The sequence below is a fragment of the Ooceraea biroi genome, chromosome 12 (genome assembly GCF_003672135.1).
Source record: "Ooceraea biroi isolate clonal line C1 chromosome 12, Obir_v5.4, whole genome shotgun sequence".
NCBI classification, from domain to species: Eukaryota; Metazoa; Arthropoda; class Insecta; order Hymenoptera; family Formicidae; genus Ooceraea; species Ooceraea biroi.
In genome coordinates, this window is record NC_039517.1 from 9,022,145 (window position 1) to 9,041,596 (window position 19,452).

At 47.0% G+C, this 19,452-nt stretch overlaps 1 protein-coding gene across 8 annotated transcripts in view; it reads left to right on the forward strand.

The window, feature by feature from the left end:
* Positions 1 to 19,452, forward strand: part of LOC105282229 (ensconsin) — a 151,688-nt gene that overhangs the window by 4,572 nt on the left and 127,664 nt on the right. Inside the window, exon 1 of one of the 8 annotated variants that reach the window (XM_026974248.1) lies at positions 4,410 to 5,557. The exons of 4 other annotated variants lie outside the window; for them this stretch is intronic. In XM_026974248.1, coding sequence (XP_026830049.1) covers positions 5,515 to 5,557 — 43 coding nt within the window. In that variant the 5' untranslated portion in view covers positions 4,410 to 5,514. Of the gene's footprint in view, positions 1 to 4,409; positions 5,558 to 9,651; positions 9,719 to 19,452 lie in introns of those variants that run through there. 3 more of the 8 variants (XM_026974256.1, XM_026974253.1, XM_026974246.1) reach the window with 3 other exon arrangements.

Consider the following 19,452-nt stretch of genomic DNA (forward strand, 5'->3'; position numbering starts at 1 on the left):
CCTCCCCTTACCGCACCTCACCGGTAGTATCAGCAGCAGCTCCCCTCGCGCGGTAACGGTACAGCATTGTCGTTCGCCCCCGTCACCGAAGCCGCGTTTCAAAATCCTCGGCCATTTGTTACCGGCTTTGATAATTCCATCGTTCACGCGCGCTGCCTCCCGTCGTTAATCCCTCAACGTCGAATTCTCATGCCGTGTACTTTCGAATGGCGATTTATAATAATGGCCGTATGTATTTATGCTCGCGCGCGCGCGAGCGTGAGTATCCGCGCGGCTTCATTCTGCTAGCTTTTAATCTCATGTATCATGCGTGCGCTCTCTCTCTCTCTCACTCTTTCTCGTATGTATTTATCGTTATCTGAATCGAAATTGATCTTCAACTTCGAGCCGTAGCAAACTCCACTTCTTTTGGCAAGCTTGTAGGTTTGTCTCGACATTGTACGCCGTTTCATTCAAGACTCGAAGGCATATCGTGCAAACGTGTAGGCAGTGGCTCGTGTGACACCTACATTTCATTAGGCTAAAACCAACGACGAATTAACCGGCTAATTTTCGCAGCGGAAGATGGCATTAGACTAATATAAGTTAACTTGCAGGCGGCGTGCCCGATTCTGCCTAATATTTCGCCCGTGTCAGGGTCACGTTGGTCATTGATCATGCCGGCATCGGGGACTTAATAAACAGGAAACGACGTGGAACACTTTAAATTGATCGTGTTCGTCGGCTGTGAGTCAGATTGGCGAACGGAAGGGCCCGCGGTGTCCCTTTCTGGCGAATCCGTCTCGTGTTTCGCGGTCGTTCGCGTTGTGCTGATAAAGCGCGAGCCTCTAGAGCTCTAAAACTTGCAGACCGTCTGTACAAGCGGATTGCTTGATGTGGGTGGATCAATATCATGCACGGATGACTCACTGCTCGAATCTCTCGCAACCTTGGATGTGTAATAGATTATACAAATTTTTCCAGCACGATTTTGCCTCAGGAATCGCGTGGAACTTACACCACGCGAACGAGCGTGAACCGCGCGTTTATCTCCGTTTCGTCATCTTCGTATCTGTGTGGACGTTACATCGCGAACGCACGCGACTTGCTGTTTTCCACGTAACAATCCGTGATAATAAACCGAGCGATAGTTTATTGAAATCAAGTGCTTTTGCAAGAGACGTGTCGCTCTTCCGGTTGGCTCTCTCTTCATTTATATTAATTAGCGTTATCACCACCGAGGTATAAATGAAGATTTATTAAATTACATCACACCCCGCGGTTGCAGGAAGGTAGCAACGTTAACGAGAGGATACGTAACGAGAAAATTTGCATCTCGCACTTCCAAAGTCCAGTCGTCGCATCGCAATGTATGTATCGCGAGCTCGGTGTTCTCTATCTGTCGGCGTTCACCAATTACCATGCAACGTGCCGCGTAATACGTGCTAATTATTTTAACACCGTTACGTAATCATCCGCCGGGACGGTGGTTTTCGATCGGTGCTTCTTGTCGAGGAATCACCGGCTGCGGCCGAACGAAAAAAGAGGAGACGAGGGGCTGAACGACCAGTAAAGGTCTATTGCAGCCTCGCTCATCGACGTAATCGCGCATAATTCGCACGATAAGATCCATCGATCGACGCGTTTCCCTCGATCCTCCTTACTGCGATCCTCCTTGATCGACTCGGAAGCGGGAATTATTCGCGTTGTTCGTGCGAACGCAGCGAGCTAATAATCCGCGATTTCGCGCGCTCCTGTATTTGCATACTCGTTTACCACACGAGGTCTTCTTGCACGTTTTGTTCCGTTTCTTTATCTTCTTGCTCCGTCTCTCTGGCTGTCCTTTTCGCATAAGTCCTTTCGAATTTTAGATTGCCTTACGCGGAATAATCTTTAGGCGAACCTAAAACTTTTTTCCACTCTCGTCGCCCTCGCTTTGAAACCTGTTCCTTATGACCATTCGATTGATAACGCGTGAAGGCATAGAATAAGGAATGCCTGTCGCAGATTTTCTTCCTCGCGGTGCGTATGCGTGTGTTCACGTGTGTTTATTCTTATCGTATTCGAAGTTCTGTCTCTGTTATCTGTCACGTGTCTTATAATACTCGTCATGACGCTTAGCTGTACTCACTTCACTTAAACGTACGATGTGTTCTCCCTTCTTTGATTGGAGCAATGATTTCTAACTCTTATCCTTGATTATAGTCCCCGTTGTTTCGCGATGACTCGCCTCGAGTAAGATGTCTCGTCTTTCAATGGGCATATCTCTTCTCAGGATGCATTCCGATCTTCGTTTCATCTCTACCATCATCGCCATGTATATTACCACGCGATATGCTTATCGAACTTCTCTGAAATCAAGTTATTCCACACGATAGGACTAGAGCATCCTAATGCATCGTCATTAGCATACGTTTCTTTATCTTCCCATCTTTATATCGATCGACTCCGACGTCGAGAGTAATTCTATGGTTTGATATCACGAAATAAACAGAACCTGAACCGCGCGGAAACGATGTCGAAAGTAACGTAGCCACGTAACTTAGACATTACCCTCCATACATGTGGCATTATCTATCCAAATGGTCCCAGCGAACCCGATATCCGCCGAACATTTTCTCACGGGACTCGCCACGATGCATCGCAGCGAACGGGACCTCTTCCTTTCGATAAAATTTCTCGCCCGGAAATCGCGAGTGAGTGTCGCGCCGGCGTTTGCCATGCAAAGTGGAAGCGATCTCTCGTCCATATGTATATATGTATGTGAGAAATCGCCCGCGAGGAAAGTCCCCCTCGCTCGTGCTCCCTTGTCAACGCGAGAAAACCTCCTCGCGCGCGTCACGTTTTCGCACGTCCGCGTGCATCAGACGCGTCCGCACGATCGCACGACCGTTCCCGCCGGCCAACCCCCGTTCCTCCGATTTCTATGCACGTGCCAGACACCATCGGTCATCCGTTGTCCGCTCCGTCGAGCAATTCCGCCCGTGGCTGCTCCGTGAAAGTTTCATCGCTCGCTAGCTCGGCGATCCGCCCGCGCGGAGCGTGTACGGGCTCGTGCGTCGCGAGATCGTGAGTTATATGCTCGCGAGCATGGTAATTACCCGCAGCGGCGAATTTTTATCTCCTTTCCCTCGTGTGGCCCGATGTGCCACGTGGCGCGAGCATTCCCTTTTTTCCTTCACGCCGCAGGTATGCGCTTTCCGTTGGCTCGCATCGATGCAGCCGGGGAAAACGGATCGTGAATCATCGCTCTGGGAGATGTGTACCACCAACTGTCCACCGACGGAGTACTACAGACCACGTTTCATGGGACTATTGATGAGAGTTGAAATGATTTAGAAAGCTGACTTCTCCTCGATAGAAAGATTCGATTAAATGCAGCTTTCAGCGCTCATACTTAAATGTTGCGGTCGATAGACATTAAATTGTGATTATGTAGAATATAAGTCCACTGGAAATGACGTAGGGGATGAGGTTTACTGCCACTTAATGCTCGATAGTGGAAATTATATATTAATTTAGTTAGATATTGAGATCGGATGTCCGTTTCGTCGATGAATCGACTCATTCAGCTTATTCTAATGGATTCTGTCAAGTGTGCGCTGCACGGCAGAAATAGGAGCAAGATTCATCAAGCGTTAACATAGTTCTCGCGTGTGCGCTTGACGTGTTACTTGACTCAGTCGCTGGCGTGTTGCCTATTCAGTGTCGTCACGCGTGATTCCGAACTTGTAGCTAAAAAAGAAAACGTCCGATCGATGACAGTGTGCAGCCCTCGTAGCTTTTACCGGTTTATGTCGTTTCCTCTCTTTCTTCGCGACTCTAATGACGTCGTCGTTGTCTTTCGGTCGCCTGCACGTGTTGCATTTCCGCGAGAATTAGCGTAAATCGATTTGTCCGTTTTTTCTCGATTGTCTTCGTTAATCCTTCGACATTTCCCGCCGCAAGTTGCCTTTACCCTTTGGCGCGGATTCGCAACAAGTCGCACGATCGACTGATTTCTTTCTCAACGCTATTTTCAGCTTTGTCCTCGATCAAAGCGAGTCTAAAATGGATCCGGGGCGTGTAATCGCGGATGATATTATTTTGACGCAATCACGAGCGATCTGTTGCATTCCGTAATAAAATCCCACGGTCGAAAATAGGATTTCCGGTACTCTCGTCGCCGTGACCCTCCCCAGAAGTTGTCGTCGCGACGGTGGTCGTCGCGACGTCCGCGTTACATCTCGTCGGCGAGGGCGGAGAAAGAGAATGCAGCGGAAGGGAACAAGAGGACGTTGAGAGGAGGGGGGTGGGTAGACTGTGGTGCATCTACTCGAGAAGAAAAGAGGGGGTTGATTCATCGTGGAGGCCGCACTCGGCTTCACGCAGCCGTAGAACGAATCTCGCCTGTCTCGATCCTGGATTCGAGCGCGAGCCGGCTAGCCAGTTACGCGTCTTCCACGCGAAAGTCAAGGACGCGCGGAACGAGGTTCCGGACTTCTCCCCGACCTTCACGAGCACGCGCGCGCGCGCGCGTCCACGGTATTCGAGGCCCGATCGTGTGATTCGCCGAGGTCAGTGCGCGTTTCCGGAGATCGCGAGCGAGAAACCCCCCGCGATCGTTTCCGAGTGTTCGGTTCCTCGACCCTTCCTCGGTCCGTGAGGTATTGGACGATGTCTGAATTTCTCTGTTGGCAGAAATCAAAAGTTATTTTTGGTTATTGCACGACAACACATACTATAGTTGGAAATTCTATGAAAAGGATCTACAGGGAAACTAAGGAGTGACGCGAAACGTGGAGTTGCTTCGGATAGAAAAAGATCGAAGTAGAACAGAAAACGTTCTGAAAGAGTGCCTTTGTGATCGATAAGTCACGCTTGCGCCACGTTTGAATATTGCCTACTTGTTAAACGCTCTTTCATCATCCGGCAGAGTCATTATCCTCGCGTTACTCATGCAAACTCGCAAACGTGCTTATAAAACAGAATATGATTCCATGCATTGAGCGCTATTCGTGTCAGTCAGGATTTTGAAATATATACGCGATTACTATTTAAACTTCTTCGGTATTCGATCCGCTCGAACAAATGACACGTTAACAAATGACATGTTAACTTCCCCTTTTGAGTAATATTTAAGCAGTCAATATTGGATACTAATCTTCCGAACAATAATGTCTTTTGTTTATCTGTTCTATGTATTCTGAGTTATATCAGTCTCAAATATTGTGACAAGATAAGGTAGGTAACGGTAAACTATTCTGTCTCAGTGAGGGCCGTGTGAAATCGGGGGCCTCCACACGACGACACGAATTACGCTAGGCGTCCCCATAACGAAGGCATTACGCGCCTACGTGGTGTCCTAAATTGGTGATTCACCGTGTACATCGAGGCTCCGCAACACTCGGAATCGCGCTGTTCCGCTTATCTTTTTTCCGTCACTCAAAATCGAATAACTTTGAGTCTCCCCGAACTCGCCACTTCTGCGAGCGTGCCCCTAGGATCGTCATTTCCGGTCAGCGTGAACGAGTCCGAATCGAGCGAGAGCTCATAATGGTGGTCGCAATGCTCGCGCAATATGGAAAGTCTGATCTAGGTACGTCTGATACCACTCGTCGTGTATTAATTATAATTAGTAGAAAAATCATCTTTGATATTCAGTTTATGTTTGTATCCTTCGCATTTCGAAGAAACTTTTTTTATATAATAATTTCATGTTTCTCAGTTCCTCGATTTTTATTTTTAATATTGCTGTAGTTTTTATTATCTTTAATCATTTCTACTTAACGAGACGCAAGTTTAGTGTTTTATTCACGTGCAAGATACATTGTGGTTACTTCATTAGATCTATAATCAAGAAAAGTTGCGACAATGCTGCATATATGCAGGTATACACATTGGCGCTAAGTCGCGGGGCGCGCAATTATTGCGTAATGTTGTTCCGCGTTCGCATGCCTGGTAATGCGAACGATGAAATGTGCGGAGAGGTGCGATTTATCTCGGCCACGCGGAGGAAACGAGGAATTTGTTCTAATGAATTGCACACCACTAAACAAACTCGAGCGAACGACCTATAATTACGACCGAGTATTACGATGTAACGAGCCGGCGAAGCAATGAATGCTGGATGAAACAGACTGGCCTTAATATTCCGATCGATTATTGCTTCCGCGCGCAGCGAAATATTGGTCGGCTACTTAAAAATACGAGGATTTCAATTTATCGGCGATAAATCTCTCGGTTAACGGCTGCTGAACACAGTTATTCGTTCATCAAGTGTTTAACCAACGTTAGCGCGCTATTAAAGCGATGGTACACAAGAAATAATATTGAAGTAATAATTGAAAGACGCAAGTTGCATCGACATACGCTAGTTTATCCATGTCGTCTATGTGTACTACCTAATTTGCATCGCGGTTCTACGATCACGGAGCACGGGATCGTAATTTCTGCGATAATTTTACCATTCGGGGCACGTTTGCTTCGTCTAGCGCGGACGGGGTTGCTTTATTTGCAGTCGACTGCCATAATTGCGTACGAAGTGCACGTACACGTACGACCGTTCGGCGAAAAGCACTAAAAGATCTCCAGAGACCGCGAGTAGCGCGCGTTCACGCGTGCTTAAAGTCCTCCACTATCGATCGTTCCGGGGAACTTGATCGTATTGCGCGATACGTAATCGACCGGCAGCTAAAAAATTGCCAAGGAGGGACTTCCCGATGCTCGGATAGTCGACCGAATTTAATGGCATTCCGTCGACCTGATGCCCCACGTGAGGTCCGCCTTCACGTCGGAAGGCGAGGCGGATCGAGATTCGTCGCGGCGAATTCCGCAATCACCTTGTCTGGCATCAGCCGTCAAATCGCGTTACTAACCCCCTTACCTCCCGCAACGCCTCGCGCAGTCCGAAGCAATCCGCCTGAAATCTTGGCGCGGTCCTCTCGCACGTGATTACGGTACCGAGTATTTCCTCCGCGGAAAAAAGCAGTCACGGTAGAAAAATCGAGTCGCAACTAATGAGTCGGTCGGATCGGGAAGAGTATCGTAAGAGCTGAGTTCTCGGCTTAATCGCAAACCGGATATCAAAAACTCGCGTTTCTTTCGCTTCGAAATGGAGCAATCGTGTTTACGAGGGTTTCACGTGGAGGATATTACGGGAGAAACCGTGATTTTTGCCCCTTATACTTAAACTTTGACTTACCATGGCAAAAGCAGGCTGATGTCGGACTTTTGACGGCGCGCGATTAATTAACAACGTGACTGACCGCATTATGGTGTATTTATAGCGAGAAAGCCGCGCCGCGCGAAACATCATCTCGGCCAACATCCTCCAATTAAGCATGCCCTATTCTCGGCGATGTCGACGATTAGTCCATAGGTACGTTTAATTATGCCGGTCGCAGAGTAGTTAAAGCTGAAATACGTTTTCCCGCGCGTTATCTAGCTGCACACGAATGTTTTTCAATGGAACATTGTTCGGTTCTGTGATTTCGACTCAAGCTACATGTCGTTTTTTTATCGGCGAGAGACTGCGTGCTCCAGACTTGAATTTTTCAGCGTGAGACGAGTATCTCACAAAACTGCAACGGATCAAAGCTGTGTGAATCATGAGAAACGAACAGATAATCATATTTCAATAATATCTGAAACATCAGGTTGCTCAGTTTTTACAAATTCTTATATTATTAGATCTTACCTTGATTTAGTACCTAAAAATGAAGATCAAGGAACATTTTTACAAATCGTTCTTTTGCAAGAAAGTCCCTCAGTTTGGTTCCGCTCTTTCCTCGTTGGACAAAGAGTCTCGCTATGCGGAACACGTGTGCGTATTTGCGCTCACCTGGCGCAATCCTGCTCGTTTTGTCGCGAGACAGCGTACTAATGCAAACGCGTAATCCATGGCCTAGGTCAAGCAAAGCGTATTTCGCACACGAAACGACGACGTGTTTGCCCTCTCTCCTTCCGGCCACGTGCATGAGTGGAGAGAAAGATCTTCGGTGCACAATTGCATTGTGCAACACGTTTGTGCAGTACGATTGCATTGTTCCCAGGTCGCTTTTCACGGGCCATTGGAAAAGCGCAGCTGGCTTTCCCTTTCAGTTCGCGAATCGTAAAGCGCGATCCGTTCGCGATACACGCTCGTCGCGATTAAGAAACAACTGCAACCCGCTGCACGGCTGTCGTTGTTCGTGCTTTATCGGTCGTGCGTGTACAAAGTGCTAGAATGCAGTCGAGCGCGACGGCAAATCACCAGGCGGTTAATTATGTTTGCGTAATTTAGCAAACACGCATCAGTTGCATCGCCGACTATGCGATATTAGCGTCACCGTGTCATTAGTACTCCCGGTATTTAGGCACGATACTCGCAGGCACGGTGGTTTTTATCAGCAGAGATGATACGGGATACGTAATACCGTAATGCAGGAGCGTGTGTTTTCTCGCGCGTAGAAATTGCGCTTGCCAATGCCCCCGCGCGAACACGCACGTCACGAGACGCGCGCACTTTTTGGAATTCTCGGCCTCTCGCGCAATGCGGAATGAAATATTATCTATCGGTCGCGCACGGCACCTTGGGAACATGCACTACAATCATGTCGGGAAGGCTGCACGCGGATGTCTGCGTGGTATTTCGTGTTCCCAGCTTCGGGCCGAAAGGTTGAACGTGTCGGGTCCTCCTCCCGATATTCGTCTGAGTTTTACATCAGGCTTGCTTTCTATTCCTGTGAATGGCACGATGGTAATTAACGCGTCTGTAGTAGTCAGTCAATTAGTCAGGCAAAAAGCCCAGAAAAATGCCTTTTCTATTTTGCCCGCAATCGCTCATAGAGAAACAAAGCGACAGACGGCAACACGCACGTTTGTTTCGCAATTTTTTGTGATAAATCTCTCAAATTTTTTACTTTTATATTTACACGTGCACTTCGTGAAGAGGTATTTAGAGAGTGAATCGTTAATTTCGCTTCAATAACAGCAAGAAGCTGGCGAAATCTCCGAGCGAGGGAAACACGCCTCCGCAGCGACGTGCACACGGTATTTAGTGCGATTTTTCAGCGTGACGAGTGTAACATGACCGTTAAATGCTGAGTATTCATGACGGATGCGAAATGTAGGGTAGATAGCGAGACGACTGGCGGCCCGAGGAGCTTTAGTGTTTCTTCTATCGCCCGCGATCTACCGTGAAGCCTAGCATGAAACGAAGTACGCGCTGTTGAATTCCGCTTTGCAGCTTGCGTGCTCGGCTACGCGGCTACGTTATAGCATATCGCATATAGCTAGATAGGAAGAGGGAGCCGCGATAATCGCCGACTCGAGGTTGCTTTGTGGTGACTCCGGAATTTATCTTCCGCCGTTGCAAGTCGCGGATATCACAGATCGATATCTCGCCGACCATCAATCGCAGCGGATGCATTAATCGCGCGCGTTTCGCGGCGACGCTTCGTTACCGTCGTGCGTTTCCCGTGCGTCGGTTTCTTTCGGGTTTCTATTCTGCGGAAAAAAGCGACGTTAATGATAAGGAAAATGAGAGAGAGAGAGAGAGAGAGAGCTGCACCTGCGATAAAATAGACTGTGGAATTGATCGGAAACATAATATTCCCCCGACACTTCCGGTCTTTCATGTGAATACATGTAAAATTAACGTTGCATGTCATTTTTCTGTTTCAGGTAAGTGCTGGTAGATGCGACTGATACCTGAAGCGACGCGCGATGTGTAGTACGCGCGTGCACGCTGAATCGTCATTGTTGCTTCTGCGCGAAGGTGAGTTTGCACTTCCTTTCGCGACGGAATAACGTTCTTGTTCGCAAGAACGGCGTGAAAACCTCGGATTAATTAACACGTCGGCCGTTCTCCGTCCGAATCCGAGTCGTGTGGATTAATTGCAACGGTATTCCATTGACACGCGCGACCGTTTATCGAGCTCGTTTAAGATAACGTCGGGAGAACCGCGATATGCACAAGTAGGTATCTGCGGCGTTGTTTTTCTTTTCCCCTGAAACATTTGCCGCGACCTGAATGCGTTCGGCGAGATTTATCGGCAGTTCCCCCGGCGATTTAATTATCATCGTCGATAGGCCGAACGTCACCGCGGCAATAATCATCATCGACGTAATCATTGTCCGTGCAAAAATTCGAGATAAGGCGAGCGTTCAGGCGAGTGCACGCCGCCGGAACGTGTTGCGGGATAATGCAAATCGCGCAGCACAGCCGGCGCAACGGGATTCTTCGCGACTCGCAACGTACGCGTCGACTTTTACGTGGAATGAGTTATTCAGCGTTCAATGCTCGGCGAACAGACGTCTGATTCATCATCCGGCGTAAGAAGCACGTCGCAAGAAGCGCGGCAAGCGGGGTTAAAAAGTCTCAGGTCTTCATGCCTTCAATACGCGCGAGCAGATTAGTGACGCGGGTGTGCGGGTCAGCAGCAGGCAGGTTCGATACCCGCATGATAGATTCCCACGATAGGTGGGTCGGCGAAGGTGGCATTGTGCATTTCTCAATCGACCGATCGAGGAATCCGTGCCAGGGGAAACGGCTCCGCGGAAAGTTTGCCGCCGCTATCGCGATCGAGATTGTTTCTCGCGGCCAGATTTACGCCCCTTTATACGCACGAATCGCCCGCCTCACCTGTAAATTGCGCAAATCTTCCTCGCGGATCTGCCCACGCATTATCTCGTATAACAATAATAACGTCGGAGCTTTCCATGGATTTTATGCGCTCGCGCTACCTCCAGCAGTTTAGGAGAAAGCACCCTGAAACCTCGTCGGGGATACTTTTGAGTGTAACATATCTTGCGAATATTGTTGTTCGCAACAACTGAAAAATTATATTTAAATACAATATCTGATGGTGGCTGTCGTGATAGTCGTGACTCTTCTTGCAAATGTTTGGAGCAATTCAGCGTCTGAAGATATTAAATGTGCAATTTCCGCGTAAGCATTCCTGGTAGGCCGCAACTCGTGAAGAATACGGGCTACGTTTACCGTTAATTTGCCTGGTCCGCCCTGGCGAACGTCACGTCGCCGACCCGGCGAAATCGAAATTCATCTTTCGCGTGCTGGTCCCGGACCGCCCGGTCGGTCGCAGGCCCGTCGCCCTGCCATGGCGTGCGAAATCGCCTGGCGGGGAAGCAAATAGCAGGCTCGACCACGGTAATTGCGGAAGACGACTTTGTTACGAGCGCGTCTTGTGGTCGGAGGATTCTCGACGGCGAGATGCGCATTAATGCGAGCAGCAAACCGTCTCGCCGGCTCATTAACATTTGCGAATCCGGGGGACGGATGGGAGAGCACGGGGGCAAGAGGGGAGGAACCCCACGCCGTTAATTATTTCCATTATTCCGCGCCATTCATAATTCAACGACGCATAATTCAACGGTGCGAGGCATCGCACGCGCGAGCACGCGTTGCCCGGTGCACGCTTGGTGGAAAGAAGCTCGTCTTGTCGACCGCTTTTTACGTACGCGTGAAAATATCGTTTTGATGCAACGTAACATCACGCCTGCGCGTGTCTGTGTAACGTTGCGATGCCGACTGCGAGTTTCCTGTTCGATGCTTTTTGCCTGTCCACCGCCCACGATATCCGCGCATGCAACGTAACCGCTTCTCTCCTCGTTAGATATCCGCGAGTCGAACGTTTAATTTCCTAATGACTTCCATCTCCCGCGCGTTCGCCGCATGCGGAACGCATACGCGAGCGGAAAACGGTTCCGCGAACATGAGATCGCCGTGGCGAATTCTTCGATTTCGTGGCAGGAAGAGATTAAGCCCTCGCGGAAACGATGGGCTTCCTTGAGCGTGTCCGACTAATTTTCTCTACGGCAACTCTGAATAACGATAAAAGGCTCGTTAAATTTTCCTTTAATTGCGTGCCAAGTTCATTTGCGGCTGGCTCACGAACTTCTTTTAATCGTTCTCACGGTTGTGGTGTTCTATATACGTCTCGAGCCGTTCTTGATTACACGGGTGCTGAAAGTCAAATCAAGAATAATGCCGTTTCAAAGACGATTAGAAAGATTCTCGTCTATCTTTGAATTTTAAATGTAAATGTAAAAGTAGTTTGTAAAATATTGTTTCCGTAATATTTTACAAACTGTTATCGCAGGCAGACTTTAAGGTTTTATATTAAATTATGCTTACTAAAGCATTCAACGATTGAAATTACAAAACTCCGTAGAGAAATACGTCTTATTAGAATTTTTCTTTAGGCGATCAATTTTGGAGTTAGAAACGCTTTCGAGAAATATTTTTCGAGTGATTTTTCGTTCGATTGGTCTTTGTGTAACAAGCGGCATTTTTATCGGACGATGATAGATAGCGCTGCGTCACTTCCGCATTGGGCGCGGCATAATTTCAGGAAAGTGGATTTCGCATATAGTGGTCCGACGCTCCAATGAAAACTGATACACGTAGGCTTGGTCGACAGATTTCTTGGTGATGTGATAAACGACCACGGAATGTGTTCGCGGTAATTCGTTCCTGAACGAGATGTTGGTCGAAGATAAATCGTCGGTCATAATTCTAATTGCGGCGAGATAATTCCGAAGGGTATGCATTCGTCGATATGTAACGCACTCGTGCAACTCGATGCGGTTGTGTAATGCAAATAGCTCCGAGTTCAAGAGAGAATACATCCTATTCATTAAACGAAAAAGGTATTTTCTCGTTTTTCTCTTGAAAATTATTCGGCAAGCGGTGCCTGCACAGCAAGTACCTGTTTTTTTTCTTCCTTCTTATTCTTTGCGTAAAATTACCTGGCAGTTGTCACACTCGAGTGCTTGATCGGAAATAAGATCTCGCTCGTAGGACAAAGGAATGGGAGGCTGTTCTGCCCGAAGAGGAAGTTGACAGAGTCGCGCGCACTCGTCACTAAAGAATTATCCTTTGTTTGCGAAACCGCCGTGTCTTCTCTCACTCAAAAACCACCCACGTACTTGTCGCCCGTTGCCTCGAGGCTTTCTTCTCGCAGCGAACCCTTGCACAATCGTCACAGCGGATCAAACGTCGACAAATGAGGAAATCGCGCGGAACGTCTTGTACGTGAGTGCGAATTGTTCATCACGGCGTTCGTTCAGTCTCGTCGTGCTTAGCGATTGTTCACCTTGGGGTCCGTGCTTTGTCTGGTTTTGGTCCATTTGATTCACTGGGAATTAAGTTAGATTTGAAAGACCTTTATTGAAGGGTCAACAATACAGGCAACTTCTTTAGCTCTATTTGGATTCTGGTCTTAAGACTAGAAATTGAAACAGAATCTTAACTGTAGCAGAGACATAGAAATTTACAGCGAAGGTCTAATTTATAATTTTTTTTTGTAAGATTTCCTTTAAATACAAATTCGCGTCCAAAACGCGGCTTTCGTGCAAGCTATGGAATTAAATTTAGAATCCGAATTGACTTGAAATTCCTTCCAAAGGCCCATGATTAGGATATCTAACGGTCTAGTCGCTATTTAGCCGTGTATTTATAATCCTATAATATTATAAATTACTCGGTAGAGAATGTTAGCCATCTCACCTTTCACCTTGATGAACTTCTTCGAGTTCGCAGTATCGCTTCGGCAGCAGGCGAGAACAGAACAGACGACCTCGCCCACGTCTCATTACGCGATTACATAAACATGATAGATATAAGTCTGCACGGAGTGGCTGGAACGAACAAGTTATCCGGCCAACGCGCTGACGTGCGGAAGCCAATGATGTTAAATGCGAAGGCCCACTTAACGTCACTTCAGCCGGTTGGGTGTGACTGCCTTCGCGATACTTCTACTATTACGCCGATGGCTTCTATATTTCACCAAGAATTACAAAAATTAATTGTATGCTCGAATGAAGTCTATACGAATGAAGCTATCAATGAAAGACGTTATTTCAAACATGAATATCAGTTTAAAAAGGAATTTTTCAGGAGGAATATTTTCGAGAGAAACATTGCCAGAGAAATCAATTTGATTCTGAGCGAATCCAGCACAGTGGAAAGCAAAATGGAATGTTATTTTCCGATGGGAGATTATACCGCCGATTGCGTCATGCGAAAAGTGAAGACCCGACGTAAAGGTGTCGTCCAGACGTAGAGGATAATATCGTCGCGTTCAGCGTGGTTGCACTTGCGCTCTGTGGGAAGACGCGCACAATAGTGAGAAAAGATACAAGTTGCAAGACGCAATTTGCCGCCGAGAGGCGCGATGCATCACGTCGTTCCTTGTGCTTTCCTCACTCGTTACTAGCGCGAACACGTGCTCGGCCGATCGATTATTATCGCGTGGAAACGACAGGGATGCGAAATGGTTTCGCTCGTCGTCGTCGGCGGAGATTTCCGCCGAACAAATCGTCGTAATCGCGTACTTTGATCGCTTCACGAAACCACCTGCCGGAAAAGTGCGAGATGCATGAGTTGCATGACGGCATGATCAACGATTATCGATTACGACTTCTTCCAGTGAATTCTTCCAGCGTTCTTTACACCAATATTAACATATGAGAGAAAACGTCAGGCGCAGAACGCGAATGATGTATTTCCCTTTCTAATTTCCTTCCACTGCATGATAGATTTGCGAATTCAATGCGCGTATCAATTGCACGGTAAGTCGACGAGGGTTACAAATTGCGCCTTGTGAAATTCTCGTGCAAACCAGGTCGTGTTTCCTGAGAAGAATGACCGCGTTGTTAATTACCGTGTTGGATGCGAGTTCCCCTTCGACTTGTCCATCCAGTTCGCGGGTGGTCCCATGCACCGAGGCGCGCCGCGAAGTCGCACTTGGTTGATTATGCCATTGAGCTCGAGTTTTTGGAAATAAAACGCGCCGCACGGACTGCACGCGGCACGAGATACGCGTGTGCAGAAAGTGTGACGACTGTTTGCATGATCGTTCTAATGGAAATCGCTTTAATGGAGGTCGCCGGCTGATCTCCGTGAATCATCCTCATGATTAACGTTCGTTAGAAATTGGCTCGTCTCATGGACTCTTCTTTTGTTGCGTGATTACGCCCATTGACGCATAATTAGCTGTGATCACATTAAGAAAGAAATCGTTTTTAGAATATCAATATTGTGAGATGCGTTTTAGTATTTTCACATGCATTTTTGCGTCACTATGTATTATGGATTTATGTCTCGAATTTTGATTATCGTGATGTTGTTTTAACGTGCTTTATCTATTAAATCGTATTCTTTATTTGATTTACTTTGTATTAAAACTGTTCTCTTTCTGTTAAAATTGAAGTGCAGATTCTCGAGGAAAATTATTTCACATCCATATACTTATCCTTCCGAATACTTGAAATCCCTTCGTGTGAAAGTGCAAAGCGTTTGTCACTCAAGCGAGATAATTCTCTACGCTTAGGTGAAGGAGAGAGCTAATGTCGTTACGCATCTACGTGTCCCGGCATCAAGTGAGCGGATGAAGACAGTGACAAGATCATGGCATGGATGACGTATAACGTGTCCATGAGAAAATGTTAAGGCTTACGTAAGCGCGGAAACCATGCATTATATTTATGTGGCGAACCGGGCGGACAGCTCGCACTGTCCGACGCACTCCGCTCGTCCATCCGGTTCACCTTTGCTAGGACGGTCGGCGCTCTTCAAGGCCGAGGTGAAGGCTTCTCGCGAACCCGTCGTTTCCGCCATTCTTCGCCGAATCGCGGCTCCTTCAAAGCGATCGCCAACGTACGCTTCGAGATTAATCTCATCTCGCAGGCATAAATCAAACCTCAAACAAGATTGCTGTCAGTCAGCGAACTCGAGAGAAATTAGGCTATCACTGGCTTTTGAAAAAAACTTTTGATCATCTAGAAGTGAGATATATAAAAGAGAGGTGGAAACCAGTGTGAAAAGTGAAGTGATACGTTGATAAGTGGGAAGTGCGCGATTATATTTTTCATTTCTCGTTTCATTGTGTCTACATTTTTTCGATTGTTTTTTGGAAATGATGCAAAACAGAGATTTTCTTGTGATAATTTGCGACGAATCTCTCGGTAAGTTCCCGTACCTGTCGTAGACCGGTTATCCGATCTCGCAGGTGCCCGAATGCCACCTGACGAGGTCTGCCACGCTGTCGCTATATCGTTGCTACGTGACGCGCCGGAGAACTTCGCCGGAAGCTGTTGAGCAAGCGTTAATAATGAATGCCGCGCGAGTAGATCAAGACAGAACTACGCCACTTGTGGGCTGAAACGACGCTGTCCTCATTTCGCTCGGTACTTTAAACGGATTATCGCTCGCCGGGGTCGGAAGAGCGATATCTTCATTTAGTACGTGGAGATGTTGGATAAATTTAAAACTCGCTAAAATCATAATTCTAACGTTTTTCTAGCGTTTACTGTACCGTAACTCGGAGGAATCCTCTATTCAGTGAGTCCGCTTTCATAATGTATAAAGCTGTTTATAACGTATAAAGAACGTTACTTCGAGGGATCGTAATCGTACGAGGATGTAAATGGAGGCATGTGCGTTTCGACGGCAATCCTGTTTCGATATGATCTACGACATTAATTTCGCGCCGTTATTACTTTCGCGTGCGTCTTTATTGTCTCCGAAACTTATGATTGCGCTTTCGCGATTCGCTGCCGCGGCTCGGTGGATTTTATCGAAACTTTATCTTGGTCCAGCCGAGCCGAGTGCATGAGCTGCATCTTACTCGATCTTGCTTGATCCCGAGGAGATTAAGAATCCCGTTTGCGATACAAAGTATACATCTAATTTGCGAAGTCTCGCGCATTCTAACTGGCTACTTTCGCGATTATAATACGGGAAAAAATGATGACATTAAAATATTCCCGTCGTTGTGGTGAATCGCGTTTTCTAATGAGCGATACTTCGCGCTTAAGTCGCGCCTTCAGTTGCATTCATCAAAACGGCAACCGAGCAGCGTGACCGCTAAGGTGCGCATACCGTTTGGTCTATGTTTTATTTCGTGAAACGGAGTAATAACGCAGAAATTTATTCAACGATCCCGAGTACCGTAAAACGCAAAGATATCGCGCCAAAGGCACGGTGGTTTTAATATAACGCGCAGCTTGTCCAGTGGAATTTCGCTGTTATATGCGCGCAAGCATGCCGATTCGTCATACTCGGGTATTTCCGATTGTCATGCGGTCTTGTAAATTAATTTACGACAGCAAAACGCACGTACAAAACGCGAATAGCGTTAAATCGAAATCATAAGATGTTAATGAGATATTAGTGTCAACTTTAATGGGTACATTATGCATTGCAATTATCGATTATCCATGCTTAACAGATGTCTGTCACTGTCAATATCCCGTATGCGATTCGGAAAAAAGTTCTGCCTACTCTTCCACGAAGTTTCTCTTTTCCGAGCAGGTTACATCGATTCGAAACTGAGACGGAGAGGTGCCTTTCCTGGCGACTTTGCCGAGCACATTGTGCGTCGTGTAATTATCAATTTGTCACACTCGCGACCACGCCTATCGCGATTCGAAAGAACCCGAGATCAAGTCTCCAAGTAGGTATCTCTCCTTCTCGTGGCAAGTTCACCGCGCTGGTTGCACCTAATTATCCATTTTCCACGGCCGCGAGCTACGTCTATGTCTGCGGTCGCATTCCGCATGCGAAAATCCTCGAGGTCAAAGGTATCTCTCCCATCAATTCCGGTGCCGCTGTAATCATTGTCCTCCTTTGATCATCGCGAGCAATACGCTCGGATCTGCTGCCGGTTTCGCGTCTGTAGTCCAAGTATCGGTTTGCTTTGTCGGGATCGATGGGCTTATTGCACTTGCTCGTGCAATAACCCAGCTGCGAGCGTGGAAACAGCTCGTTTGCAGACACGGGGAATCCCGACATCGGCGATGGTGGCTACTCGGTTTCGACATGGTTTTTACGAGCAGAAGCTCGAAATAGCCCGCCACTGTTGCGATGCCCCGTGCCCTGACAAACCGTAATTTTCTTGCGCAAACGAGTCCATTAGTGAAACGTACCTGTCCGCCGTTATATCGATTTACCACTTTCGGTTGTGTCGTTGCATGCGGCTATTTACACTTCGCTATTTACGCGTCTCCCCTCTTCGCTCGTAATTGACAATAGCGTGTCGCGTGATTTTATCGTTTCGTAACAAGTGTAATGCTCGGTAACGAATTCTAGATATCGTTTTTGCGGTTTGGAGATCTTTGACGAAATCTGTTGTTCCATTAAGAGTGCGGAGCGTCTGAGGTTTGCTACTGATATGCTCAGGATTGTTTCGACTATTTTAAATTCAGAGCCGAATTTTTATCTTTGCTTGAGAATTTTGACAGCTCACTATTTTTTACTGCCGATTTGTGCAGATTCGATTGGGAAATCTACGAATTCTTGAAATTTCCTGCGGAGATGCAGAACGTACGCACAGAAAATGCCGGCGACGCCCTTTGGTATTTAAAACGATCGACGAGAATTAATATCGAGCCGTATGGAATTCGCAGTTCGACGGCTAAATGAAACCTGCCTTGCGTGACCTTTTCGAAACGCACATCCGCGTGTATAACGTATGGTTATCGCCTCTCGGCTAATATTAAAAGATTGCGAGGTGCAGCCTCACAGGCCGATGCATCTCATGAGGCGAAAGCACGCCGCTTTTTGCGCATTCGTTGCGGGGCCGTCAATGCAGCATCCCATATGTACAGATAGATTCGCCAATCGTCTTTAACGTCTTTTACAGGTGATAATGCACATATGTATAGATAATAATCTGGACTTGAGGCCAGCCTCCGCGCGATATCTCTCGCGCTGTTCCTAATCCCGCTATCGATCTTGTAAATGTGAAACAACATCATGATTATTCGTGGACGTTAGTCTCGAGTTACCAGCATCTTTTCGTACATTTGTCCGAGAAAACTGATAACACTTTCTCACGACCTCGATTCCGTCTATCTCTCGCGCTGGAGCAAATTTTCTTATCACAATTTATCGATACGAAATCGGAGATTATATCCAGATTTAACTGAGGTTTTGTACCGCAATATCGTGCGCAAAGTGCGCTCCATTCGCTCGCTCCTTCTTTCGCGCGATCCATGCCAGCTCCTTACCATTCCTGATGCTCACCAACGTATTTCCGCTTTCGTAACTTGCCTTGAACTTACTCTTATTACTCTGGAACCTTGAGACGTCGCGTTCAGCATCGCCCCTGAAGATAGCTAGCAAATTTCCGAGCGAGAGTCGCGAGAGAGAGAGAGAGAGTTACGAGAGCGAGTCGAAGGCTGCTAAATTTATACTCGAGCAGAAAAACGGTTTCTCTCTTCACAATATTACACGATGCTGTTGAAATAAGAAATTTTACCGATATCAGAGATTTGTGCGAAGTTCAGATTTAAAGACATTTCATATCATTAGTTTGACATCATCGAAATTTAATTTACGAGTTATCATAGAACGATGATGCGGAAGTCTTGTAGCAGAATCGTGCGCTGCATTGTATGCAGAACAATATTAAACGTCTGTTCAGCATTTTTAAATCAAAAATATCATCTCGCAGCTTGGTAGTCTGCGAAGACATTCATAGCTCC